Source organism: Drosophila hydei, unplaced genomic scaffold, assembly GCF_003285905.1.
Source record: "Drosophila hydei strain 15085-1641.00,03,60 unplaced genomic scaffold, DhydRS2 tig00000001-arrow-pilon, whole genome shotgun sequence".
Lineage (NCBI taxonomy): Eukaryota > Metazoa > Arthropoda > Insecta > Diptera > Drosophilidae > Drosophila > Drosophila hydei.
Genome location: NW_022045643.1, coordinates 13,760,932 through 13,786,721, shown reverse-complemented (window position 1 = coordinate 13,786,721; position 25,790 = coordinate 13,760,932). Strand labels below are relative to the sequence as shown.

Here is a 25,790-nt window from a genome sequence, read left to right as displayed (position 1 = left end):
TCCCATCGCCAGCTGTTAGTAAAATTTATGCTCTTATTGATTGACGCTCTAATTTGAAGTGCAGTACTTGAGACATCGTATGCTTCATATTTTAGAAAGGGTTATTTCTTGCCTTGTTATTTCAATTTTTGAAGAAGTGACGGCAATGTTAGTGCTTGTACTTGCTCTCTAGATTGTCAAGCATATCTAGTTACTCATCTATCACATATGGAAATGATCATTCTGCCAATCAATCAATCAACATTTTCTATATATGCAATTATATTTGCATTTAGTTTAAGCTTTGCATTAGGCAAAAATGTGCTGTAAATTATATAGTATATTGAAAAATAATTAATATAACATCAATCAATAGGCGAATCACATTTGAGTCAGCGACATTTGTTTCTCCATACATACATATATAATGTTATGATACAAATAAGCCATAGAGGAATAATGCACCCACACAGAGTCATAAAACTGAGACACAAATGATATTTATAGCTATATATATTTATATATGACCACAATCAGCGATTGCCTTGTGACTTAATTTAATTAAAAAATAGCAAAATCGTTGTAATCGCTTGTCTGCAAAAGATCTTGGATCATATAACAACTTGAGGTCTTAAGCTCCAAAGTGGAGTTTGCAAATTGAGCGTAGTTGATTTTGGCGCCAGTATGCTGAATGTTGTTGGAATTGTTATTGTTATTATGGTTGTTGTTGCTGGTGCTACTGTTGTTGTTGTTGTTGTAGTACACAGTGGAGTGCGTGGGTGAGTGACAGGCGAAGCCGCTGTCTATTGGAACGACGCATTTCAAGGCTGTCGCTTGATTCAACTTGTTGCCGCCGGCTGGCGCTTGAGTCGCCACCAATCTGCAAAAACAACAACAAGCAAATCAATTCGCAGCTAGCTGCGCCCATATAGCGCTTGCAATATTTGTGGGCGCTGCTGTGACGTCACAGTCTACCAGCTTTGCCATGATATCATTTTCCTCACACTAAATCACACGAAAAACTAAACATTTCATAAATCTAAGGCTGCGCACAGTCCGAAATGAATTGGCAATGCGCTGCAATAAACAAACTATGAGTCTCTGCCATTGCCATTAGTATGCAGCTCACAGAGCCGCGACCCACTGTGCGTATGAGCAACTAAAATAAAAGGCAACACGGAACAAATTCGAGTGCTTGGATTGTTTATGCGTTACAAGCGAAACAGAATTTAAATATTTAACATGACGCATGCGACATGCTGTCCAAAAGTGTCACTCAGCTGGCTACGCCCCCTCAGCCCCAACTATTGCCCCCGCCCCACACAACATTGTTGTGCGTTTGACAATTGAAATGAAATTGATCGAAACGCGATTAGCAAAATTAATACCAAACAACTACAACAGCTGACCAACTTTGAAGTATTATAAATGTTATCATATTTGCACATTGTATAATTCAAGTGCGTGCACTTATGGCACCCAGTGTAAAACGCCAGCGGCCAAATTGTTCATTGTAAAACATTGGAATGACAACGTTTCCATTCGGATGACGATGATGATGGACAGAAGGAGGAGTTGAGTTTCGCATATCGATTCGCCAAATCGTTTAGCGTCAATTTGTAATCTATTTATAAAAAAGCAATCAATACACTGGCCGATTGAATATTGTCAATTTGTAACGAAGCTTGGGACATAATTAATTTAAAGTGTTAAGATATAATCAAAACACACACAGAAGTGGCTAATCGACCTGAGATTATTAATGCAAGCGATCTCAGCTTGAATTTATCAAAGATTAACTGTGTTCATAGAACAACAATCTTTTAATCGTTCATAGTTACTGTTGAGCTGCTGATACTATCTTAGACTAATTTGTACAAAATAAAGTTAAGATCTTATTTCGATTGGAATTTAAAATTGTAGGAATATAAAACAAGAAATGATTTGGCACTGCCTGGTAGAAGTTTGATTATATTATATTATATATTATATTCCTGAAACACGCCTAAAAGAATTGTTAGAACAAAGTCTTATCTTTGTTAAAGTGCATTTTCATTGCTGGTTGAATATTGATAAAATTATTTACTCTTCATAATAATTTATTTAAAAATTATTGAAAAATTTGTCACAGTTGTAATCATAGAGTTCTCATCTGTATCTGATATTCCCTGCTCCACAAAAATATTTTATTTCATTATCCACCATAACTATCTTTAAGCCGTGCACGTTAAACATCAGTCAGTCAGTTAACAAATGAATAATGTATTAAATTCATCGGTAACTTCATCAGCTAAAGATCTTCATATATACAGAATTATATATTTTGGAAAGGGCATTTTAGCTGCAGTATTATTTAAAGTTAACTTTCTATTGCTTTTTATTTATTTTTATTTATATTATTCACATATAAATTTTTCGCATTATTACTGCAAAGTCACGAACTGTTCACGCGATCTGACTTTGACAGTTTTGTTTTCTTTTTACATAAGCTGCGTGGCTCATTGCATGAGAGATTCATTGAGTTATATCGACTGTAAGGCGCATACAGACTAAGCCAAATCCAGGGCATTGATATGACCTCATGCAGCTAATCCAATGAGTTGGGTTGTGAAAGTTGTGGCCCAAAAAAACTAAAGACAAAAGGCCAAAATCTCCAGCACCCACACATGGAAATGGAATAAGAATCATAACGAGCATTAAAAAATCGCCGTCGCTCCACATTTGGAGGCACAACTAAGCTGGCCTAGCACACTGACAGTTAAAAGAAATTTGCAAAGATACGAAATAAATAAAAAATAGAAAATAAAAAAAACCGCATGACCTACGCTAATAGAAAAAAACATAAAGAAAAAATAATTTAGAGAATTCAGACTAATTTTAGCAGTTGCGACATCAACGAAACATCGCAGCATCTCGAACAACAAACAACAACAAAAGTTCGCTGAACTGCACAAAGGCAGGTGAAGATATAATATGTAATAACAAAACTACAAAAACCTAACGAAAATAGCAACAACAATACCAGAATGAAGACAAAGCCAAACTTCATTAGTTGGCTCTCGCATCATCAGCTAACTTGGCCAAAAAGAAAGCAGCAGATGATTCTGGCCACAAAAAATGCACACAAATCAACGTTCGAATTGTTGTTGAACCAAAGCAGAAGATCTGCAAAGAAGATGAAGAAGAAGCGTAGCAAAATTCCATAGCCAAAAGTTCGATCTATCGAAAACAAATTGACTTTTTATAGACAGTGACAACAATTAATTATATTTTAATATGCCTGCAATGTGCCTTGCGACGTGTGGCCCCCAGAGCTGACCAGACCAGACCTGACCAGTCCCTCGACTCCGACTTCGTCTGAGACTGCGTCGCAAATGCCGCTTAGCATGGCCGACAGCTTATTAGTTTATAGTGTCAACAACGCGGCTTAAAGAACGTTCGAAGAGGCGATGGAGGAGACAGCGCCGAAGAAAGGTCGTCGCAGCTGCCGTAAGTCATCGAACTTTCTCCATAGGTTCCCTTTGTTTCGGCTAATTTCTATATTATGTTACAGGTGTTGTCAGCCACACATTAATTAATTATGTTTTGGCAGGCGCCTCAAACAGGTCAGCTTAAGTCTGCTGCAGTTGACGATAGTCAACAGCGAGAGACGTAAATTTGTAACCATTAGCAGCACAGCTTGACTATATATCAAGTGCTCTTAAAAGTAGGAATTTTGTCAAAAAAATTGTCATTATAAGTATATAAAGGAATTCACTTTTCGGTCTTAAATGGACGCAATGTCCATATTACCTCTATATAGCTGTAATTGGAACTATGCCAAAGCTCAGTGGCTTGCTTACCTTTGCGATAATCCAATAATTACAATAATCTCTGCATGTGAGCCAAATCTAACTAAATGCTGATACGATGGAAGCTCAAGAGGTAGCATAATCAAGACTTTAGTTTTGTTAAAGCCTGAACTCATTGACAATAGGAATTAAGGATAGTTTGTTGTTGGTAAAAGGTATGCATAGTCTGTCTCGTATCAAGTAGATATATTGTTGTGACCAATCAATATGGCCAAATTGTTGAATTGTTGCTCCTCCTACTGACCGCTAAGCTCAAGATGATTTCAAATAATCAATAGCATTTCAGTTTTTAGGATGTTCAATTGGGATACTTGATTATTTTTGCTAGTTTATTAATACTTTATGGTTTTCATTAAATCTAAATTGTGAGCCATACGGACTTAGCATTACTGACTTATGTGTGTCTACAAGGTTATTTATAAAACTACTTAGAATGTTTCACTCGGGCGCTATCGACTTCGTAAGACTCAATCGCGGTATAATCGCTGCCTGCTCCAAAACTTTGGAATATATGATTTTCTTCCGATTCGACACGCTCGATATCTTAGATGCCAGTTGTGCCAACAATACATATATCAAATGTCAATAGAGCTAAACATAAACGTACTAATAGAGCTAAACATTTTACACCAGTTGTCAAAAACACTATATACTCTGATCTGTACTGGTCTGATCTGTTGAGTATCTTAACAGTAACTCAAACAAAAATTTCAATCAACGCCAAAAAATGTTCGAGTCCAGTTGAGAAAATCTAAACAGTATATCAGACGAGAGTAATAAATGGCTTCAGACGGACAGACGGACGGTCATTGCACAAAACTAATATACTCGTTCACTTCGTAAGTAACAACAACAACTATCCCCTCGTGCTGAGTTATTTATTTTATGTAGAACAATGAGAATCACTTAGAACACATTAAAATACATAGTTAAGTAAGTACAATTGTGTAATTTGACAAAAGACTTTATTTAAATTTGTCTTTCTAATTACATATGGGAAATAATTTAAACAATCGCGTGTCTCAGTATTAATCCGAAATTCCCAAAAGCACAGATTTGTTTCTTTTGTTTCTTTTTTTTGTTTTGTTTTATGTTTACGCCGACTGATTCGAATAGAATGGTTTTTGGTAGATACTTTCAAAAGCTATGCTGTAATTAATAGCTGCTTACGACTTGGTCGCAAATTAGCCAAATGACATAGCGCGCCAAGAACTCAATTTGTTGCTGCTTTCGGCACCCACTCGCGTAGGAGGTTTGCACTCAAATCGCACCAATAGCGTGGGCTCCAGAGAACTGATCGCTTTAAGAACGTAATCCTGTTACAATTTGTGTCAAGACAAGCATGAAGCGTGCTCTAATGAAATGAGCAATATTAGATTAGATACCCTATATTATTACTGAAACTTGAAAACCTACGAAGGTCCGTTTTAATTGATGCATTTCAATATTTCTAAATACTCTGTATCCAGCGGCTACTTATTCATATAGATAGGTATACATTTAGAGCTGAACGGAGCTTGATATTGATATTTACCAAGGGAGCACAAATTTCTCATCTGAGTTTTCTAACCATTGACCAAAACACAAAGACCTCATTTCAGCCAGGGTACAACAAGCGCTAATGCCTGCTGTATACTCTATAAAACAAACCTGATCTAAGAACTGTTGTTAAACTGGAGTATTAGTAACTATAGTAAGCTCACATATTCCAAGTGTTGGGTCTGCTTAAAGAAACTATTCATAATCTGCACCTGCTCAATACTATATAAAAAAGTGGTCATAGAATTATTTCGGGTATCGTGTGCTATTTGGGCGCTTGGCTTGATTGCAAGCTTGTTCGATTGAAGTCGAGCGCACATTGACTTTCCAAGTCAAGTGGGCGTTAAGTACCCGCTTATGCTATTGTTGATGTCGTATATTTTCATTTTTAGAACTTATTTCTTTTTGACGATTAAAAAATAGAAATTCATTACAGCAACGTTGTTAGGGACAATTGCGACTGCTAAAAGTATTCATTAGGCTAGACTTAATTTAAAGGATTCGATGTTTTGGCGCTCTCCTGCCGTATGGCATTGATGAGCTCATAGTTAACCAGAAAAGTCAAGCGCAGTCCGGAGATTTCCACAGTACAATTGTGGGCCAGTCGCGTCTTGTTCCCATTTAGCAGAGGTGTGCCATCAATAAAGATGGCGCGCTTGCCCTCGTTGGCTATGAAAAAGTCACCATTGCTGCGCATCTTAATAGTCCCCTGGCGCCGTGAAATCTTTGCAGCGGGTCCCTCCAGGGAAAGGTCAACATCTACGCCACATTCCTTAGCCTCGCGACCGAATGTTATCTCCTTAGAACGCATCAAATAACGCACAAGGCGTCCGCACAAGCAGGCAAGAGTTTGATTATCGAATTCACTGGCGGCCGTGGGTCCGAGTACTGAGTCAACCAGCACGCCCCAGCGTGAGAGCTCGTTCTCCAGCAGACGGATGTCGCGTTTGTTGCGCCGATCGGCCAGTGTTAGCTCAATTTCTAATGCCTCATCGCGAGGCTCTTGTAAGTCTTGATCGAATAACTGATCCTCAGCATCTGAAAAGCTGAGCGGTTGATCGGTGCCTTGCAGCGGCTTTACCGATTGATCCGGCAACAGACAGTATTGCTTGAGCAGCAGCCAGTGATTGTGCAGGGATTTAGCTGTGCGTGCGCAATAGAACGTGGCGGCATTCTTGTCCAGCAGCTCCTGAAACTGCTCCAGCTTGGGGGTCTCCGACTATTAGAAGCATAACATTAGATTAGTCAAAGCAAAAAAAAAAAGGAGAGCTAATTGCTTACACTCTTAATAGTGCCTAGAAGGTCCTCCTCCTGCACGCTGTATAGTGCTCTACGCTGTATGGACTCCACCATCTCTGGATGCAGATTGCGCATGGCAGACACGGCAATCCGTGATACGGATGGTTCGTACAGAAGGGCATACCATCGCTGTTGCAGCTCTTGTAAGGTAAACTTACAGGAGAACTTTACGCCTCGATGTATCATGCGTAAGTCGTTGGTTTGCTGTATTCCAATAACAAGTGCCAGGTCATCAATTGGCTTCCAACGACCTAAATCTTTGGTGGCCATCTGTGCGAGAGGGCGGCCATTGCGCCGTGGCTTTTTGTTGCTTGCTGGACGCGAAGGACGTGGACGACGTTCAGCGGCTAAAGCACGCTCCATTACTGGCTTTGCTTTTGGCTGTGGTTGCTGCACAGGAGTATGTACTGTTGGCAGTGGCAATGTGGGCGTGGCTGGCGTTAAAGGCGTCGCGGGCGTTGACGAAGTGGCTACGCTCGTTATACCGGGTAGCGTGTCTATTTCAGCTCCAGATGTTTGAGGCGATTCTGGTGCTACGGCAGCAGCAGCTGCAACTGGAGCGGGTGATTGTTGCAACGTTGGAGTCGTAACAATCCCAGGATAATTCTGAGATGTAGTTCGCGGTCGACTTGATCGGTTCGGATCGGCTCCGCTACGGTTCGTTGGTATTGTAAGATTGTATTCTACAATTTCGTCGTCAAAACGTTTTCGTTTTATAGTACGGGAGGAGCTAACGAACAATTGGAGTTAATGACAGCTTACAGTTAGCTTAAATGTCAAACTCACCTTCGACGCTTTGCAGCGTCGTTTTGTAGCAACTCTATTGGCAAATTGTGAATTGGAGTTTTACTCAAAAGCGTTGTTGTTGTTGTCGATACTGTTGGTGTTGGTGCTGGGGCTGCGCAAGTGTTGACAGATGTCGATGACACACTGACAGTGGCAGGGACGTCTATTGCGTGCGAAGCAACAACAGGAGCCATTGTCGTATTTACACTTACAGGCGCTGCATTGTTGGATATTGTTGTGGGTAATTGCGTGTTTTCCATAGCTTCGTTGAGCAATATTTTTGTTTTTCTTTTGCGACGCAGAAAGTACTGGTAACGCTGTGACAAATCGATATATACCAACTATTCGATAAGTCACTTCCATCGTGACACAATATTCTGCTTGGTGGCAGCACCACATAACATTATTAATTTGTATTTTAACATAGGTACTCCTCACTTAAAGAAATTTTTAAATTATTGGTAAGAGGTAAACAATAAAACTTTTATTGTTATATGAAAGAATTTCTCACATTGTGTGATAAAATGTTTTTTATTTAATATTTTAATATTTAATTTGTTAATTTGTTAACATCACATCTCTGTTAGTTGGTGCAACACTATCGATACATATCGGTACGAAAATAAAGTGTGCCCAACATACTGAAAGTCTGTGCTGCAGCCCTAAGTTTGCTAACAAAGTAGTGATGTGAAACTTGATAATAAGATAATAATGTGATGTCTATTCTTAAGAATGCGCTGCATTAATATGTGCATTAAAGAATTTCAGTGTTGCTAACCATTCGCAAAAGCTTTACCAAGCGCTACAAAACAATGAGGTAAGTGCATAATGCAACTATAATGACGAATGTGATGACTAATCGATTGTGCCTGTAGTTGTCACTACGCGGAGTCGGAATCATCACAATCCGAGAGCAAAATGGACATCTCGGAGACGCCTACGGACTCCACGGGAGTTTCGCCGCTTGCCGATGAGCGTGCCAATGCCACAATGCCAAACAAATCGAATATTGAAGTTGAGCGGGAGAATAACGAAAACAAAAACACGTCAATGCTAGACAACAGAATAATACGACCAGAGTTGCTGCTGCCAGTCGAAACGATGCCACAACGACAAATAACGGAACGCACCCTAACACTGGCCAATAGCCACCCGCTCATGTCGCCCACTAACACCGACTCTGATTCAGAGCCCTTTCAGGGCAAGTGCAAGAATTTTCCCGATGTAGTACCGCGCACAGAGCAGACCGCAACGGAAGCTGTACGAAATACGTTGAATCAACAAAACAATATGCGGGTTAAGCCTCAAGACGCGAAAGTGAGTCTGCTGCGGGCAAATAGCCCAGACCTGCTGAGTAGTGAGTCAGATGTAGACGTGTCGCAGTATTTGGCTGCTGTTGAGTCAAATTTTCAATCGGTTTCGTTGCTGCCCAATGCGAATAACAAAGCGTCGCGAAGAGCAAAACGCTCGACCTTAGCTGGTGGTGAGGACATTTCCAGCTTGGATTCCATATCAAATCATAGTTTCGACGATGACGAAGACATCGAGCACAATTTGGCCTCTCTGAGCCCATCCAGCTCGCTGATTGATGGCCTGGATGGTGAGGATGATGATGATGACGACTGCGAGGGCCCCGAGCTGTTGCCCGACAACGATGACGACCTTGATGATTTTGGTATGGCAACCACGCCCACACCACACGCAGGAGTGGCAGCATCAGATACAGGTGCAACCGCTTCAGAGTTACCGCAATATACGGCTGACGAAGAGCGACGCGACTCACGAAATTGGCAAAAGATCACGCTGCCAGATGGTCGGACTCGCGAGATTGACATGCGCGTCATTGAACCTTACAAGCGTGTGCTGTCTCATGGTGGTTACTTGAAAGCTGGTGGGCAGAATGCAATTGTTATATTCTGCGCCTGCCATTTGCCTGACAGATCCCGTGCGGACTACAGCTACGTCATGGACAATCTTTTTTTGTATGTAGTGAAAACGCTGGAACAGCTAGTCACGGATGACTATGTGCTCATCTATCTGCACGGCGGATCCAGTAGACGTAATGTGCCGCCATTTCCATGGCTCAAGCGGTGAGTTATCCAAGTAGCTTTCATTAAAAAATATTTGACTGTCGCGTATTTTTTAGTTGCTATCAACTGCTCGATCGTCGCCTGCGCAAGAGTCTGAAGCACATGTATTTGGTGCATCCCACTTTTTGGATCAAGTCTTTGGTATGGATGGCGCGGCCATTTGTCAGGTATATAAACTTGTCAGCAAGCTTACTTATAACATACTATAAATTGTTTATATATTTTCAACAGCACAAAATTTTGGCGTAAGCTCATTTATGTTAAGTCTTTGGAGGAACTGGGCCTGCACGTTGCTGTGGAAAAGGCAGCCATACCGGAGAAAGTTAAGCAATACGATGCCAAGCGACATTGAGCTGCACACTCGTACCACTCAAATTTTTGAATAACTGCTAGCTCAGGCTTGATTCACTCGCAACGCAACATTTACACACGCTCGAATTTGTGTTTTCGCATTCCCTGATAGATCTATTTAATGTAATAATTGCTCTCAGTCTTGTATTTATTTAAACTCTTGCTATGCTTTAATTTAAGATCTCAATCTATGTGATACTTTTGATTTTGCTTTCTCAACCCATGTACTCTAACTCGCTATGTGCTATGTAATTTAATTCGCGGCGTTCAACAAACATCGAACAAGTTTTTGATTGCTTTTACCAGCAGCAGTAAAACTCACATAAGTAGGAACTAGGACTAACCACCACATATATACAAACACACATACTTGCGCAGCCACTAATGCATAGTTATAGTTAATCATGTAGCTTCCGCTTTAGTTCCATATATTCATACATATACGCATAACCATCCGTACAATCTACAACACATATACAAGCCTGGTTTTTTTAAATAATGTTAACAAGGAAATAAGCAACTAAAAACCACCAGACTTCCGTACATGTTACCTTCTTTATCGTAGCAAAATACTATTATAAATTATTACGAATGTAAAACCCAAACTCAACGGAATTTAATATTAAGCGAGTTTCTAATTGAAAATGTTTAGCTGAATTTTTTGTGTGAAGCTTTTGCATCGATTGCATCGTATGCCCAAATCGTTATCAACCAAAAGCACCAAAAACACCGACACCGACCCCGACCCTGAAAGCAGAGCCCATGACAGTCACTACTCGCCCTCTAACACACACAGTAGATGATTAGAATGTAAGAGAACTAGTGACCACTGTATTAAAAAAAACATGAATATTTGATATTTAACAATCTACAATCTCACATACACATAAATGAACATAAGAACGTAGTTGTGTAATTAGATAAGCATGTAACCGATTGATATTAAGGAGCGATCTTTTGTTGGTTTCCTTATTGCTTCAACGATAATAAAAATGCAAAACACGAATTAGAACTAATCGATTTATTATGCAAATCTACACTCAGTACTTATGAATAACTGCTCTGGTCGCAATCCCACAAGTCCTGATCCTCGTGGAACTGAATAAGCACCAGCTCATAAGTGACGATTGTGCCAGCCACCTGTTCAAATACTTAATTATATGTCATGTAAATAGATGATCTTCAGAGACTTACACTGAGCACCAGTTTGCGTGTCAAATTGAAGAACTTCATGCCACTAAGAGCCACCATATCGCTGGTAATCTCTTCGGCAAAGCGCATGGTATCCGGACACCAAGAATCCTTTGGCACGCAGCGCAAATAGCGCAGCGGCCGACGCGACTCGTCGTGCACGCTGGCCGCATACAAAGACACGGCCAAAGTGCGTCCGATGAGAAAAAAGAGCGAGAAGTAAAAGTACACCGAATGAGCTACCGAGGGCATAGTGCTGCGGATTAAGTTAAGAAACAGAATAGGAGTATAGAATAGGAGGAAATATCTGCATCACTGTGAAGTTTGATGACCTGTGATTCAAGCCAAGAAATAAGAAGTCCCTTTTTCATAATAAAAGTTAAAGGCCGAACAAGCTATATAAAACCGTAAAATTGATAATGAGAGCAAATACTTGCAATGGAGTCAGTGCATCATTGATTTACATCTTTCATGGCAAAATTATATCTTCCCTAAGAACATCTTAAATACACGTACGTACTTGAGACTGCGCAGCAGCTGGACACATATAAAGTATAGATTGTTGGAGAACGATATCATAGTGATAAAGGATATGGCATTGTCCATGGTGCCGCATAACGTGCATATATTTCGATATTGTATGCGCCGCTCAGACCAGTAAGCTGCAGCCATATGCTAGGTAGATACATAAATATGTGATAAATGGAGAAATTCTGATGTTACACTTTCTTACCAAGCCTTTAAACTTGAGCAAATTGTCGTTGAGTTGGCGAAATTTAGATGCCAGGCCGATGCTTACTATCATAACCATTATATCCATATAGTTCCATATAAAGGTCGAGTAAACATTTTGTATTTTGCCCCACAGGGCAAGCGGCGTGGAGTAGTTCAGAACATAGAAGATCTCATCGTTGGTCATCTCAAAGAAGTTTCGTATGGGATCATCAGTTCGATTGCAAAACGAAGCATAATTGATGGCTGAAATAATGCTCAGCAAATGTTCCGCTGGCAAAGTAAATGACATTAAAACAGAGCGAGTTGAAGCTAAGTTACAATCCTACCAAAGGATAACATCATGCCCACAAGCATGACCATTTTGATGGTCTGGGCCATGCGCCTCTTCTCGTACTGTGTTTGATATTGTGGCAGATCCTGTTCGATCTCGTACCACTTCATCATTAGATCGGGCCACTGTCGTGCCAAGCTCAGAGCCTTGCCACACACCAAGAAGATGCAGCTCTTGAAGATCAACGGTCGGATATTGTTAAACGTTATCGAACCATTCAGCACCTTGTAAATGGTCAAGCTGAGATTGATTAGCATAGACGCAATGAACAGCAGGCAGCAGCACGTGCGCACATAGCGCCACGAGAACCTCAGGCTGCTGGGGTGCTTGGCCGTAACCCCTCGTAAAGGCATCATGGCGAACCATTGGGCAGTCAATAGGACCGAGCCAACTGCCTCATGGAAAGTTCCGTTGGACATAAATTGTTGCCGTGTTCTGTAGCTCAGCTCTAAATATGTACACAAATTAATTTGGATATATAGTATACAGTGAAATCTGGCGTGGACGGACAACTACAGTTGTAAGAGAACTGTGCCCCTTTATTGGAGACCTTGCCCAGTATATATAGTATAGATAGTATACCGTTTTTGTTATCTTTGCCAAAATCTCGCTGTGCCCGCTTTGCGTTGTCCTCTTGAATCTGTCCTTTGTGCGTGCTGAATAATATTTAGAGCTTAGTCTATGTGTAATGCTCGTCTCGAGATGTCTACCTTTTGAACAGTATATCTAGTTTACGTAACAGCGGCGGCTTCTTTAGCTTTTTCCAGCGTCGAAATTTACGCTCCAGCGTGGGCAGAAACCTCATGTTGAGGCCACGGCCAAGGGACAAATGTGTTTTGCATTCGCAAGTCAGTTTATTCGGTCGTGCATGTCCTGTCATTAAAAACACCTGTTGTTTTGCACTAATCTATAATTGATAGCTTAACGTGGCATATACAAATAAAAGTACAAATTGTGCAGGGCTCGCTTGAGCTTAGTGCTCATAGCAGTCATTAACTTTGTCCTCCTTGTTGAATTGCAGCAATATCAGTTCGTAGGTTACAATCGTGCCAGCCACCTACGTCATGGGGAGTTTATAAATAAATCTGTGTAAAATATAAATAGAGCTCGCAGCTTTATGGATAACACTTCATACCGCTATGACAACGCCACGTGTCAATCGAAAGAGTTTCATGCCCGTTAAAGCCACCTGGTCCATGTGAACCTCCTCCGAAAAGCGTTTTAGCTGTAAGCTTAATATTAGCAGAGAGCTCTTGCCGTAGTATAGCTTACCTCAATGGACCAGTAGGGCCTTGGCACCAGTTGAAAGATAACCAACGGCCGCTTGGACTCATCATTGACGCTGGCGCTATAAAGCGAAAGGATTAAAGTCCGACTCAGCAGATAGCCCAGCGAGAACCAAAAGTATGCCGTATGCGATGCCGAAGGTTTCTTCCTACAGCAAATACAAAATATATTTATGAAATTCTTGATTGTTCCCCTTGGCGGTGCCTTACTGCAGGCTCTTTAAAATTTTGCCACATATAAAATACAGATTGTTGCTGAAGCATAGAAGCGTTATAACTGATATAGCATCATCCACGACAGTGCATAGCTTGCACAGATTGCGGAAACTGATGCGGTTCTGTATCCAGAAATCAACACTGGTGGGCTGAAGAGATAAAAACATTTGGGATTAGAAATATTCAGCCTCCACTAGGTGCCCTACCAAGCGTGCTTCGCGGAGCATGTGATCGTTTAGCTGCCGGAAACGGGCCGCTAGGGAAACGCTGACGGCCATCACGAAAATATCATTGAAGCTCCAGGCAAAGGTTGCCAAGACATTGATCGCTTTTCCAATTATGCCCAAGATTGGAGTGTAGTCGACAAAGTGGAAAAACATGGAAAAGTTGATAAGCAAGAAGCTGTTGATGGGCTCATTTGGCAGGACGGGACACGCGTTCACATAGTACAAACTGGACAGCATGCTCAGCAGATGCTCCACTGCAACAAGGAAGGCGGAGCTGGTCAGCTGTGGAGGATATAACTGTGTATATATAGCAACTACGTACCCAACGAGCAGCCTATGGCTATCATTATAATCATTCGAATGTGTGAAGCCAATGCAGAACGCTCTCGATCTGTGCGCAACATTGGCAACTGGGACTCGACCATTTGCCACTCCGAGACAACTGCTGGCCACTTCGTGGCCAGCTGGAAGAAGGCCAGCGAAATGGCTAAAATCGAGCCATAAAAGATGAGCGTTTGCACCGAATCGAAATTAAAGTCGATGCTTATGACAAACATCGCCATAAACCCCGAGGTAACGCCGAAGCACACAATTACAATCAATGAATAACAGGTGCGAAAACTCATCCAACGAAAACTCAGGTCCTCAGCAAACTTCGACGAAATACCCCTCACAGGCATAAGAGCAAAGACTTGAGCAATGATCAACACTATAAAGCAGAGTTATGAAAGTGTATAGATTTGGATTATAGATTATTGATATATAGTTTTTTATCCTAGGATATTTCAGCCAAACCCTGACTGAAGAGTTAAGGCCAAACTTACTCTAGGAATTTCTCATTTATAAATATAACTCAAAAGTATGGTTCACATCTCATATTTTGGCTAAGCATTGCACTTATGTACTTTAAATTTGCAACATCAATATCTTCGTTTTATAAAGATAAATTTGTCTACATATATATTAGATTTTAGATTGCATCACATCGACTATTCACTGAACATATCATTAGATCTCTGCTGTATCATAATGCTGACATAGAAGATATATAATGATAATAATTTGAGTACAAAATAATCCACTAAACAATGTGCTGGATTATAAAATTTCATTATGGTTTATAAAATCATATGTTATACTCTGAAACCATTGAGAGAGGCAAAACAGGATTTTGTCTAATTCTAAATATAAGCATAATTTAATTTTTTCCAAGCTTAACTTCGATACCCTAAAAGCCCACACACCAAACTCACTCTCTAAATTAGATAAATTCATATAATAACTACAAATCTCCGACGCTTCCGACCTGAAACCTCTCACTTGTTTGGCTTAAAGTACTCAAAAATACTTTAACTTAAATGGTATTTACCTGGTCTAATGGCCTCCAGAAATGATCCATTGTGCATATAGCTTTCTCTATCAGCGCGTTGCACAATTCGTTTTACCTTATGTGAAAAGCATTTGTTGGCATTTTGCCTGCGTCTTGGCCACCGAATATACAACTTTTGCTTAAAGGCTACATCAGTTTGGATGCTATTCAGATTGGAGCTATGGACAATTCTTGAGCCAAACAACTTTATTAGACTTCAGACTTACTCGCACTCAACGCGTGCCCCACGCCAAAAATTAATGAGGCTGACGCTCTTGCGACGCCTTGTCGCATCACCCACAGTCCTGGCCATGTTTCTATGCCCAACTAACGGCCGTTTGCGAGTAGTCAAAGTCAAGAACTGAAAGGTGGGTTTCTCTTTACTGCCAGCCCGGCCAATTGAATATCTGTTTTGCCTATCTGTTTACAATCTCTGTGCAAATTGCCAATTGCCGTCGGCGACAGCCCTATAATTTATGCATTGCGATTTAGTGCGCGGCTAGGAATAGAATATGCTTTTAGAGCCGCCAGCGCCTCGGTTGCAAATGCTCGTCTGCACCTCAGAGCCATTCATTTGATTGATTAGCACCAGCTCGTAGACCATCAGAGTAGCAGCCATCTGCAAGAAAGCAGGGAGAAATGATGGCCAGGCACATTTATGCTGGCTAGAAACGAATAGCTCACCGAAAAAATGAGACGTCTGGTTAGAAAGAAATATCCTTTTCCGCTCAAGGCAAACCGATTCGTCAATATAATTTCCTGTATTCGCCACAGCTCTAGGCACCAATGTTCTGTTGGTATTTCAAAGAGGGTGTACGATATTTGCTGGGCTTCCTGTGGAATGGAGGAAGCAGCGAACATCATGTTGGAAAGGCGGCCAATCACGTAAATCAGGCAGAACCAGAAGTACAACTCATCCATAAAGCTGCCCCTTGCCCTGCACAGAGTTGTGAAATAGGTTTAGGAACTATTTGAAACCATGAAGCAACTAAGCAATTACTTAAAGCTGTGATACATCTGTACACAGACAAAGTACATGTTGTGTGAACAGGCCAGAATAACCATGCCCGAGAGCTCCTTGTCGTATAGCCTGAGCAAGTCGCACAGATCCAACAGATCATAGCGCAGCTGCTCCCAAAATTCGCTGGGCATCTGCTGCCCGGAGTGTCGACGTATGCGCCAGTGCAACTGCTGGAAGCGGAACTGCAGACTGCGACAGAGCAGTGTCAGAAAGATGTCCACGAAGTTCCAAACGAAAGTCATGGCCAGCGTGGTCCATTCAATGAAAAGCGCCTGAGGCACATTGAAGTGAAACACCGAGAAGAGCTCCTGTCGCTCCCGCTGAAAGTAGTTCAGCCAGAAGTCCACGTCCAGTTTGCACTCGTGAATCTGCTGATAATTCCCATACAGGGCGCTCCCCACATACGTCGAGTGCTCACAGAGGGCGGCCACCAGCATGCCCACGCCCCAAAGGCGCAGTCGGCGTCCGTATTGTCGACCCCAATGGCAATCGTATCCGGGCTGCAAAAAGACCAGCTCGCAGTGCGCCGTCCGCCGGATGAGATGCGGCCATCGATGCGACAGAGACAGGAAAATGCTCAAGCAGGCAATGCAAATGACGCTGAAGCTTAGCGAGCCTAACGAGATTCTAAATTGTCAGCTGCATCAACTTATCGGAACAGATTCCTCTTACCTATGGTGTAGATCTTAAGTCCATGATCGACCACCACTTTCGAAGAGAGTCCAAGATCCATGATAGCAAATACCAATATGATGACACTGAGCAGAAGAGACGGCGACAGCCAGCGGAAGCGGACATTCTCGACTGGGGCGCTGGGCCAGACGCCGGAAACGGGAAACACGCCAAGAAATTGTGACAGAACCAGAACTATAAAAGGCAGTTGCAGAACTTAGAGTATTATTATTTATATATATATATTTATTATTGAATTATTTGCATTAATATTGTTCTTTATTGTTATTATTATAAAGAAAATCGAATATTCATTTTATCATAAAATCTGAAGATTGCTGCCCTTTTATCAGTTGTTACATAGCAATATTTTCGGGGAGTATTAAATGTATGTTCGAGCCCTTAAGGCATTGCTTGGACTAACCATCAATCAAACACTTAGTGCAGGCCGTATATTATTTGCAAATGGTCGTTCCACAGAGTGCTACTTACAGGGTCCGATGGCGTGCTGGAGCGTGTTTTTATTGCACCTCTCTCGGCTATGCTCCATTTCTTGACTGTTTACTGGCAAATGGACATGCGAAAAAAGATTCGTTCAGTTTTGCAGCGATTGCAATCGTCAAGCGAATGTGTACAACGGGGCGTATGGCGGAAATTGATTAATGCATTTGCAGTTAAGATCTGAATGGACAGGCATGACATTTGAAACTGCTTCTAAGTGTTTCCTGGCTTATCAATAACACTAATCACTTAGTAGATTTTCTCAGTAGCTGAAATGTGAGGGTCACAAAAGTACTTGATGGGCATTTTTGTTATGATTCAGCAATAGACGGTCCTTTGCCGTATTGCTGCCTGGTTAATAACATCCGAGATCATGAGCTCATACGTGATAATTGTGGTAGCCATCTGCAGAGAAAAAAGTCTCTAAAGCTATTGCCCTTTGAATGCCCGATTTCCCAACTTACGGACAGCACCAGTTGCCGGGTGACATAGAAGAACCCATTACCAGATATAGCGGTCATATCATTGCCAAGCTGTTCGCTGAAGCGCTGCACCTGTTCGACATAGAAGCTGTCAGAGGAAAACTTTTGAAACTGAGTGTTCAGATTACCTCTGTGGTCCACGCTTTAGCGGGCACATCACGAAGGGCTGTGATAATTTTGCGCTCGAAATCGTTGATTGATGATGCGACAAATATGGTTAGAGCAGTGCGTATGATGGCAAAGATTAACGAGTACCAGAAGGCTAGCATGACAATGAGATCGACTCCAATGTTTCTGTTTGCAAGAAAATAGCACTTTTAGCTGAAAAGAATCCTCGAACAGAGTGTGAACTCACTTGAAACTATTGAACAACTGAAAACATATGAATGACATATTATTTCCAAAGGCCAAGAGCACGAGCGGAGCTACAGCAGCGTCCAGCAGACGCACTAGACGCTTCAGAGCCAGATAATGATGTCGCACCTCCGTCCAAAATATGGCTGGCATCACCTTTCGATGCACGGCGGCAATGCGCCGATGTAGCTGATGGAAACGTGCAGCCAGCCCAATGCCAATGCACATGATGAAGCAGTCGGTGAAGGAGCGCGGATAGGCGATCGTCTCATTAACCCACTGCAAGTAATTCATGTATCAATCTGAATCAAGCACTATCAATCGACAGACTTGCCTCCAGCAAAGGCAGCAGCCAGATATGGTAGGGCAGTATATTGTAGAGATGTGGGCGCTCCCACTTGTATATGCTTTCCAGGTAGCTGACATTAATGTTGCATTGCGTGCGCTCCAGATTGCTTAAGTGACATGAGTTGGCCAGCAGCAGGCAGTGCTCCACTGCAACGACAAATACACCTATAGCATCCATGTGAAGGAGCAATCACAAATCTCACCTAAAGCAGATGACATAATGAGACCCACAACAATGTTGATGCGTCGCTTCATGTTGTACTCGTCATAGAAGCGATAGGGCACGCTTAGAAAGAGCTGCTCCACGCGGTACCAGTGGCGCATGATACTGTGCCAATTGAATGCCAATTTCCAGAAGAACAGGTGCTCCAACATGCAAACAATGTAGAGTGCCAGCGAACTGGACGTGTGGAAGGTGACGCCAACGCTGATGACACGATTCAATACGGCTCCAAATTCAATCAGATTGAGCATGAAAATGATTGCCGAATAAAAGACGCGTGGAGTAAGCCATTTGAACCGAATTTGCTCTATGTCCAGGGCGCGTATATTACTCACAGGCAGCAGACCATAAGCCTGTGATATGAAAAGCACTGCGAACAGAATGAGGAAAATCAAATAGCAAATCTCTGGCCAAGTCGCAACATGTGGCGCGTACCTTGGGAGACAGCGCGATAGAATGTTTCACCCTGCGGCATGGCCTGGCACTGACTGTGCACATTTTTCGCGAAAGCTTTATGTGCAGGCAATAAGTGGGGGCGTGTCGGGGTTTTCACAATTTAGCAGCTAGTATTTACAATAATTTAAAGATAAATGTGGCCGACTGTCAGCCATGACAATTTATAATCGTTGTTGCCATTTCCATTCAGGCGCACAAGGGCAACAAGCCCTTGCGGCGGTTGGGTTCATCGAATTGCAGCAACACCAGCTCGTAGGTAACTATAGTGCCAGCCATCTAAACAGAAGGTCAGCGAATGTTAGTGCGAAACAGGAAGTTGGGAGCACTCGAGCTATACGCACACCAAAGAGCAGCCTGCGTGTTAGAAAATAGAACTTCTTGCCGGACAGCGCCACTGTTTGTGTGGACATTTGGAAAATTAGGCGTTCGACCTCCACGCACCAGTTCTTGCTGGAGACACGACGCAGCACGCTCAGGGCACTCTTCGACTCATCATTGATGGTGGCCGCCGTGAGGAACACACAAGCTGTGCGACCCACCAGGTAGAGCATGGAGTACCAGAAGTACACATAGTTGATGGGCCAGCGTAGTTTACTATGCGAAAAAAACATAAGCTTTTGCATTAATTCTGTTAACGTTACTACCGATCGATATTGATCATTCACTTGAATATGTTGAGCAGCTGACAGCATACGAAGTACAAATTGTTGGCGCAGGATAACAAAATGATGCCGGAGAGAACGTTGTCCACACGCTCCAGTAGCTCGCACATGCGCACATAGTGCTCACGGATCTCCATGAACGTAGTCTCCGGCACCCGATCCTCGTGCTCCAGTCTGCGAATGCGCTTCGAAATTTGCTCGAAGCGATAGGCCAAGCCCTTGCTGATCATCATGATGAATAGATCCATGTAGTTCCATATGAAAGTGCAGGTGCCATTTACCAGCTAAAGAAAGTCGAGGCAAGAGATCTACATACAATATGTATCCAATAATAACAGTAGTAATCTAAGAGTCTTATTATATAAACGTTTTATAGTTCATGAATAGCATTTCTTATAATTCTGTTAGAGTCTTACCAGCACGTAGACGCCTATAAGGCGTGTGTAGGGCAGCATAGGGAACACGTAGTCGTAGTTCACTTTAACATAGTTATCAAAGGACACGCCCATCGTAGAGTTGTAATTTTGGGTGCAGAACTTCACGCGCTGTTTATAGCTGACGATAGCAGAGCTGAGATACAAACTATGCTCGACTGCAATAGGGAAAGCAACACTTTATAGGAGGATAAGAGCGGCTTTTATTAATATCTCACCCAGTGACAAGGCTATTATGATAAGCGCTGGTTGTCGCACGCGCTGTGACAGGTTTCTTTTGAGCACCTCGTAGGGGGGCTTGGTGAACACTAGTTCGAGGTGCGTCCAGTAGCGAATCAGAGACGGCCAATGACGCGCCAAGTCAATGAATAAAATGCAAGCGCACTGCACACAGGTGAAGAACACCTGACCAACTACGCAAAATGGAAATGCCATGAGTTTCAGGTTTTGACTTCTTCACTTTGACTAATACCAACCAAAGTTCTTCGCTGTAACGCCTATGTTGAGCAAATACTTCAGCATACACAGCGTTAGCACCGAGCTGGCCATCATGAAGATCAGCGTCACAATCATCGGCACAGACTTGAAGCGGAAATGCACATGCCGTGGACTTGCTCGCCTGATGCCAGTCAGTGGCATGATGGCGAAACACTGACCCAGCAACATGACTATGAAATAAAGAGAAAAGTATATTGAGTTTTGAAGTGGGTTATGGGTAGTGGGTTAACAGATATTCCGATTAGAAAACGGCATGCATTTCTAGGCTTTACTCTGTTCGGTCAGAGCTGAAGACTGGAAAGTTAAGACTAGAATTTAGAATGTTTAGAATGATAGAATGCAATTATCCTGTTCAAAACCTCAAAACTGATAGCTTCATAAATTATTTTCTAACACTTATGAGATATTACATAAATATAAAACATGAACAAATCTGTGTATACACAGCATATCTTCACATCAATTGTGAAATAGTTTCTACTTACTAGGAGAAGCGGCTCGATGAAATAATTCCAGCTGCGCATAGTTCGTAGTTGTCTCGCTTTTTATTACACGAAAGTCGAAATTGCCCCCATTCGATTGCTTCCTTTGGGTGCTTTTATCCAACTTTTGTGGGCTCTGTTTGATTATGCGCCGCAATTTCCCACTAGTCTGTCCGTCCATGTCGCTGGTCATTTGAGCACTGACCCGGAGCGCCTGCGTCTATGCGCGACCCAATTGGAAAATGTGTTTTGAGCATTGCTGGTCACACTGCACACTGAGGAAATTACAGTTTAAAAATGCAGTTAACACGCGCTGCGTGGGAGCTAGTTGTTGTAAACAATAATTAGGAGCTAATGAGAAAAGCAGCTGTCGGCGCTTACTGTGCAGCAAGAACTTAGTCGACATGCGGCACGCTGTGGTTAAACATCCGTTCGAATGGGATCGAAACCTTTTCACGCTGTTAAAGGCGAGGCGGCGACAGCAACGCGCCACAGTGGAGAAAAAATGGCGCTGTGCTGGCAATGCTGAGGACTTGGAGCAACTGGATACGTTTCATCGTGCCATACGGCCATGTGGGTAGATTTTGTGTGCTTAAAGATGCTCCCGTCTCACTCTGCTCATCTACAGACTTGTGCCTGGCCCAGGTGTTCGGCATGATGCCACTTACGAATGTGCTAAGTCGTAGTCCTCACCTGGTTAAATTTCAACTGCGTTCTTGTGGCACCTGCTTTTCACTGATATTTCTTCTGTTAGGTGGCCTAAAAACTATGCGTCTGGCAACGAAGCTTTTCCAAGGCGGCCTGAATGCCAAAAGTATGAGTAAGTTTGGAAATCTTTTTGGAAAGAGAGATTGTTGGAAATTATAGTCTGGGAAAGCCTTCTCAAAAATAATTTATTGTGCTACATTTTCAATGTATGTATAAGGCAGAAACAGCGCGACAGAGGCCGTTGTCCATCATGATCAAAAACCGACTCGATCTAGCTCTGTGCGTTTGTCTACTCCCTCGTCCGTCTGCCCAAAGGTTTGAATGTGTCGATCTTGAAACCTTGGAGCTAGAGCTTTGAAAATAAAGTCATATTTGAATTGTTACAATTTCGACATTTTATGCACTGACCAAAGGATAAAAGCGGATAGTAGAGCCGATGCGTGAGGTAGTGAACATTCAGTCTTCAGATTCCTGAAGAGGGCGAATTTCCTTGTACACACTGAACTCATTTAAAATAGGGATTCAAGAAGTAATCTTTTTTCGGAAATGCATCTTTTTTTATTAGTATTATATTTATTATATTATTCTTATTATTATCTAACTTAATTTTTTAAGCGTAGCTTGAATACCACAAAAGCTTCACTCATCCAAGTTACTGTGGGGGTTTCTGTAATAACTACAGAGATTTTGTAAATTTGTGATTCTTAATACCTGCGCCCCCTTCCCTTAAATTGACAAAGATCCTATTGAAAATACTAAAGACTTGTGCTTTGGTAAATTCTGAATGCCAATAAGAAAATCCATCCAGAAGAAAAGTTATTCAACAATAAAATTCCCATACGGCAGCCCAAGCGCAACCGCTGCGTAAACTGCGCAGTAGAACACGTGCTCCGATTGATAAACGTATAAGTATAGATATATTAGCTGTTAGCAGGGTTCAGAGCATCCCCTAGTTGAGCAGTCTCGGCTAGAGCACACTTGTGTCATTATAAGTTTTCACCTTTTCTGCTTATATAAATATAGTCTATGTGTAACTATTCTGTATTCTGTATATATATATATATATGTATGTATGTTTATGAATGTATTTATATATTTTCTTGATATGCAGTGTGTTTGAAAACGCAGATTCGAATAGAGTTTTAATAATGCTTCATTCTATTTTTGACTATAAACATCAAATTTCCATTTATTTATTAAATTTCTATGCTAACGAAATGCGCATTAAGGAGCTCTCAATCAAATATATATGAATAGATTTTGTGAACTTAATAAGTTAAGCATAAGTTAAGAGTCTTCTTGATTATTAAGTTCTTCGCTAGAAGCCATAGACTGAAAGCTTTAAAGTTGTGACTTAATAAAACCCTACTGCTGGAACCTATATCTAAACCGAGTGCGAGTTCACTTAAGAGTTTAAGAGTCTATTTTAATAAATATTTTGATACTTTCTTCAACTAAATTACAGAGTCTATTTTAATAAACATTTTTGTACTTTCTGCAACTAAGTTTCATGGTCTATTTTAATAAACATTTTTCTTCAACTAATTTTCCGAGTCTATTTTAATAAACATTTTTGTACTTTCTGCAACAAAGTTTCATGGTCTATTTTAATAAACATTTTAGTACTTTCTTCAACTAAGTTTCATAGTCTATTTTAATAAACATTTTTGTACTTTCTGCAACTAAGTTTCAGAGTCTATTTTAGTAAACATTTTAATACTTTCTTCAACTAAGTTTCAGAGTCTATTTTAATAAACATTTTTGTACTTTCTGCAACTAAGTTTCATAGTCTATTTTAATAAACATTTTTGTACTTTCTGCAACTAAGTTTCAGAGTCTATTTTAGTAAACATTTTAATACTTTCTTCAACTAAGTTTCAGAGTCTATTTTAATAAACATTTTAGTGCTTTCTTCATCTAAGTTTCAGAGTCTATTTTAGTAAACATTTTAATACTTTCTTCAACTAAGTTTCATAGTCTATTTTAATAAACATTTTTGTACTTTCTGCAACTAAGTTTCAGAGTCTATTTTAGTAAACATTTTAATACTTTCTTCAACTAAGTTTCAGAGTCTATTTTAATAAACATTTTTGTACTTTCTGCAACTAAGTTTCATAGTCTATTTTAATAAACATTTTTGTACTTTCTGTAACTAAGTTTCAGAGTCTATTTTAATAAACATTTTAGTACTTTCTTCAACTAATTTTCCGAGTCTATTTTAATAAACATTTTTGTACTTTCTGCAACTAAGTTTCAGAGTCTATCTGAATAAACATTTTAATACTTTATTCAACTAAGTTTCAGAGTCTATTTTATTAAACATTTTAGTACTTTCTTCAACTAATTTTCCGAGTCGATTTTAATAAACATTTTTGCTTTTTCTGCAACAGTTAGCGTCGTGCTCTTTACGAGCGGAATTGTAATCTGTGTGAATTTTATTTCACTGGCGCGTGGCTGGTCTCGTTTGATTGTGCCCTGGACTGGTATAGATATCATAATGCTCTTTCCCCCATATGAAACAATGAAATATAGTCTACGACGCAAGCTACTTATCACTGGATGCTCCATGGGATGTTTGACATTGCGTAAGCATTAATGTATCCTAATATTTTAAGAGCTTCTTTAAGACTCATATTTTTTATAGTTGAGCATTGGCTGTACTATGCTTCAAGCTATTCTAATTTTCGAATACAAATAGTGCATTGTCAGCCGAACATAACTCAGATACCCTTTAAAGGGTACATGATGAAGGAGTTCGCGGATATTTTTGAAATGGTGCCCTACAACTCCATCTTTATATTTTATGCCTTTGTATGTGGTACCCAAAATATGCTACTCAAATGGAACTAATGAAAAGTTTTCACGTATTCACGTTCGCAGTTTTTGAATGGCACCTTCACTTTCATTTGCAACTTCATGGATACTTTCATAATTTTGATAAGCGTTGGCCTATCCCAACGGTTCCAACAGATGGCCAATCGCGTTTTGAATGCAGTCAAGCGGGTAAGTCTACGATCTACATTTTCATATATTTTAAGTGGCTTTCTCATTTTGTACTGTCTGGCAGTATGTGCCTGATGCCGAATGGCATGAAATTCGCATGCATCACATTCTCCTGTGTGAGCTCATGGACCTGGTTGAGGTCAACATGTCGAATATTGTTTTGATTTCCTGCTTGAGCAACATTTACTTTATATGCAATAAGCTATTGACCATTTTTACGTAAGTGTTTCGCTTAAATGGACTCTAAAAAATATTTATCACTTACTTAATTATTTTTGTGACAGAAAGCTTCATTATCCTATCAACTACGCTTATTTCTGGTACAGTTTGCTCTATTTGCTGGGCCGCACCTGCGCCGTTTTTATGTGTGCCTCCAAAATTCACGAGGCCTCGCTGCTGCCTCTTAGGGCCCTTTCCACGGTGCCCAGTAATTGCTGGACCGAGGAGGTGCAGCGGTTCAACCACCAACTGGGCAGCCAGTACATTGGACTCTCCGGCTTGGGCCTATTTCATCTGACACGCAGGAGTTTCTTCGGAGTGCGCCTTTCACATAATGCCATTGGCAAATAAACAATAATTAAAACAACGTATTATTCTCTATTGTAGATGATCACGACGTTGGTTTACTATGAGTTTATGCTATTGCAATTGGATGCCAAGAGCAACAAGGATGATCTTGCCAATAGCTGTGTATGA

The 25,790-nt window shown here is 41.1% G+C and overlaps 8 protein-coding genes across 8 annotated transcripts; 2 read left to right on the top strand and 6 right to left on the bottom strand.

The window, feature by feature from the left end:
• Positions 1-5,540: 5,540 nt before the first annotated feature.
• Positions 5,541-7,805, bottom strand: LOC111597513 (microspherule protein 1). The gene is made up of 3 exons (XM_023312282.2): positions 7,455-7,805; positions 6,651-7,398; positions 5,541-6,588 (listed from the first exon to the last, which is right to left on the bottom strand). The coding sequence occupies exons 1-3, from the start codon at positions 7,712-7,714 to the stop codon at positions 5,857-5,859; spliced, it is 1,740 nt and encodes a 579-aa protein (XP_023168050.2). The 5' UTR covers positions 7,715-7,805; the 3' UTR covers positions 5,541-5,856.
• Positions 7,806-8,109: 304 nt separating this feature from the next.
• LOC111597514 (protein prune homolog 2) lies at positions 8,110-10,651 on the top strand. Its single transcript, XM_023312283.2, has 4 exons — positions 8,110-8,271; positions 8,330-9,544; positions 9,601-9,711; positions 9,776-10,651. The coding sequence occupies exons 1-4, from the start codon at positions 8,267-8,269 to the stop codon at positions 9,894-9,896; spliced, it is 1,452 nt and encodes a 483-aa protein (XP_023168051.2). The 5' UTR covers positions 8,110-8,266; the 3' UTR covers positions 9,897-10,651.
• Positions 10,652-10,961: 310 nt separating this feature from the next.
• Positions 10,962-12,969, bottom strand: LOC111597474 (gustatory receptor for sugar taste 64f). Its single transcript, XM_023312222.1, has 6 exons — positions 12,863-12,969; positions 12,735-12,808; positions 12,148-12,600; positions 11,820-12,091; positions 11,607-11,761; positions 10,962-11,342 (listed from the first exon to the last, which is right to left on the bottom strand). The coding sequence occupies exons 1-6, from the start codon at positions 12,955-12,957 to the stop codon at positions 11,078-11,080; spliced, it is 1,314 nt and encodes a 437-aa protein (XP_023167990.1). The 5' UTR covers positions 12,958-12,969; the 3' UTR covers positions 10,962-11,077.
• Positions 12,970-13,125: 156 nt separating this feature from the next.
• LOC111597475 (gustatory receptor for sugar taste 64e) lies at positions 13,126-15,563 on the bottom strand. The gene is given in 8 exon segments (XM_023312223.1): positions 13,126-13,209; positions 13,288-13,377; positions 13,425-13,587; positions 13,649-13,803; positions 13,861-14,135; positions 14,204-14,590; positions 15,251-15,326; positions 15,402-15,563. Coding segments are annotated over 8 exon segments (1,392 nt in total).
• Positions 15,564-15,749: 186 nt separating this feature from the next.
• On the bottom strand, positions 15,750-17,493 carry LOC111597476 (gustatory receptor for sugar taste 64c). The gene is made up of 5 exons (XM_023312225.2): positions 17,436-17,493; positions 16,944-17,138; positions 16,251-16,887; positions 15,935-16,187; positions 15,750-15,869 (listed from the first exon to the last, which is right to left on the bottom strand). Exons 1-5 carry the CDS (start codon positions 17,491-17,493, stop codon positions 15,750-15,752), a joined length of 1,263 nt encoding a protein of 420 aa, XP_023167993.2.
• Positions 17,494-17,728: 235 nt separating this feature from the next.
• On the bottom strand, positions 17,729-19,326 carry LOC111597477 (gustatory receptor for sugar taste 64b). Its single transcript, XM_023312226.2, has 7 exons — positions 19,287-19,326; positions 18,832-19,221; positions 18,615-18,775; positions 18,282-18,559; positions 18,055-18,220; positions 17,909-17,998; positions 17,729-17,849 (listed from the first exon to the last, which is right to left on the bottom strand). Exons 1-7 carry the CDS (start codon positions 19,324-19,326, stop codon positions 17,763-17,765), a joined length of 1,212 nt encoding a protein of 403 aa, XP_023167994.2. The 3' UTR covers positions 17,729-17,762.
• Positions 19,327-19,393: 67 nt separating this feature from the next.
• On the bottom strand, positions 19,394-21,069 carry LOC111597568 (gustatory receptor for sugar taste 64a). The gene is made up of 6 exons (XM_023312366.2): positions 20,880-21,069; positions 20,622-20,816; positions 20,386-20,561; positions 19,973-20,253; positions 19,649-19,901; positions 19,394-19,583 (listed from the first exon to the last, which is right to left on the bottom strand). Exons 1-6 carry the CDS (start codon positions 21,067-21,069, stop codon positions 19,494-19,496), a joined length of 1,185 nt encoding a protein of 394 aa, XP_023168134.2. The 3' UTR covers positions 19,394-19,493.
• A 718-nt stretch (positions 21,070-21,787) lies between these two features.
• On the top strand, positions 21,788-25,790 carry LOC111597569 (gustatory receptor for sugar taste 61a). The gene is made up of 8 exons (XM_023312367.2): positions 21,788-21,956; positions 22,012-22,203; positions 24,482-24,676; positions 24,736-24,902; positions 24,972-25,094; positions 25,159-25,313; positions 25,379-25,631; positions 25,701-25,790. Exons 1-8 carry the CDS (start codon positions 21,788-21,790, stop codon positions 25,788-25,790), a joined length of 1,344 nt encoding a protein of 447 aa, XP_023168135.2.

Excerpts from the sequence above, each read along its gene's own strand:
- LOC111597513 (XM_023312282.2), bottom strand. The coding sequence starts at position 7,714 with ATGGAAAACACGCAATTACCCACAACAATATCCAACAATGCAGCGCCT. Across the intron at positions 7,399-7,454 it reads GACGCTGCAAAGCGTCGAAG|CTCCTCCCGTACTATAAAAC; the intron begins GTGAGTTTGACA and ends ATTGTTCGTTAG. Across the intron at positions 6,589-6,650 it reads TTCTAGGCACTATTAAGAGT|TCGGAGACCCCCAAGCTGGA; the intron begins GTAAGCAATTAG and ends TGCTTCTAATAG.
- LOC111597514 (XM_023312283.2), top strand. Across the intron at positions 9,545-9,600 it reads CCATTTCCATGGCTCAAGCG|TTGCTATCAACTGCTCGATC; the intron begins GTGAGTTATCCA and ends CGTATTTTTTAG. Across the intron at positions 9,712-9,775 it reads ATGGCGCGGCCATTTGTCAG|CACAAAATTTTGGCGTAAGC; the intron begins GTATATAAACTT and ends TATTTTCAACAG.
- LOC111597474 (XM_023312222.1), bottom strand. The coding sequence starts at position 12,957 with ATGAGGTTTCTGCCCACGCTGGAGCGTAAATTTCGACGCTGGAAAAAG. Across the intron at positions 12,809-12,862 it reads CTAGATATACTGTTCAAAAG|CACGCACAAAGGACAGATTC; the intron begins GTAGACATCTCG and ends AATATTATTCAG. Across the intron at positions 11,762-11,819 it reads TGCTCAAGTTTAAAGGCTTG|CATATGGCTGCAGCTTACTG; the intron begins GTAAGAAAGTGT and ends GTATCTACCTAG.
- LOC111597476 (XM_023312225.2), bottom strand. The coding sequence starts at position 17,493 with ATGGAGCATAGCCGAGAGAGGTGCAATAAAAACACGCTCCAGCACGCC. Across the intron at positions 17,139-17,435 it reads CCAGCACGCCATCGGACCCT|TTCTGGTTCTGTCACAATTT; the intron begins GTAAGTAGCACT and ends TGCCTTTTATAG. Across the intron at positions 15,870-15,934 it reads CCAGACGTCTCATTTTTTCG|ATGGCTGCTACTCTGATGGT; the intron begins GTGAGCTATTCG and ends GCTTTCTTGCAG.
- LOC111597477 (XM_023312226.2), bottom strand. The coding sequence starts at position 19,326 with ATGCCGCAGGGTGAAACATTCTATCGCGCTGTCTCCCAAG. Across the intron at positions 18,221-18,281 it reads CAGTTGTTCAATAGTTTCAA|AAACATTGGAGTCGATCTCA; the intron begins GTGAGTTCACAC and ends TCTTGCAAACAG. Across the intron at positions 17,850-17,908 it reads CCCGGCAACTGGTGCTGTCC|ATGGCTACCACAATTATCAC; the intron begins GTAAGTTGGGAA and ends TTTTCTCTGCAG.
- LOC111597568 (XM_023312366.2), bottom strand. The coding sequence starts at position 21,069 with ATGTTGCTGGGTCAGTGTTTCGCCATCATGCCACTGACTGGCATCAGG. Across the intron at positions 19,902-19,972 it reads CAGCTGCTCAACATATTCAA|TAAACTACGCTGGCCCATCA; the intron begins GTGAATGATCAA and ends TTTTTCGCATAG. Across the intron at positions 19,584-19,648 it reads CACGCAGGCTGCTCTTTGGT|ATGGCTGGCACTATAGTTAC; the intron begins GTGCGTATAGCT and ends CCTTCTGTTTAG.
- LOC111597569 (XM_023312367.2), top strand. The coding sequence starts at position 21,788 with ATGCGGCACGCTGTGGTTAAACATCCGTTCGAATGGGATCGAAACCTT. Across the intron at positions 24,903-24,971 it reads TCTTTATATTTTATGCCTTT|TTTTTGAATGGCACCTTCAC; the intron begins GTATGTGGTACC and ends TCACGTTCGCAG. Across the intron at positions 25,314-25,378 it reads AAGCTATTGACCATTTTTAC|AAAGCTTCATTATCCTATCA; the intron begins GTAAGTGTTTCG and ends TTTTTGTGACAG.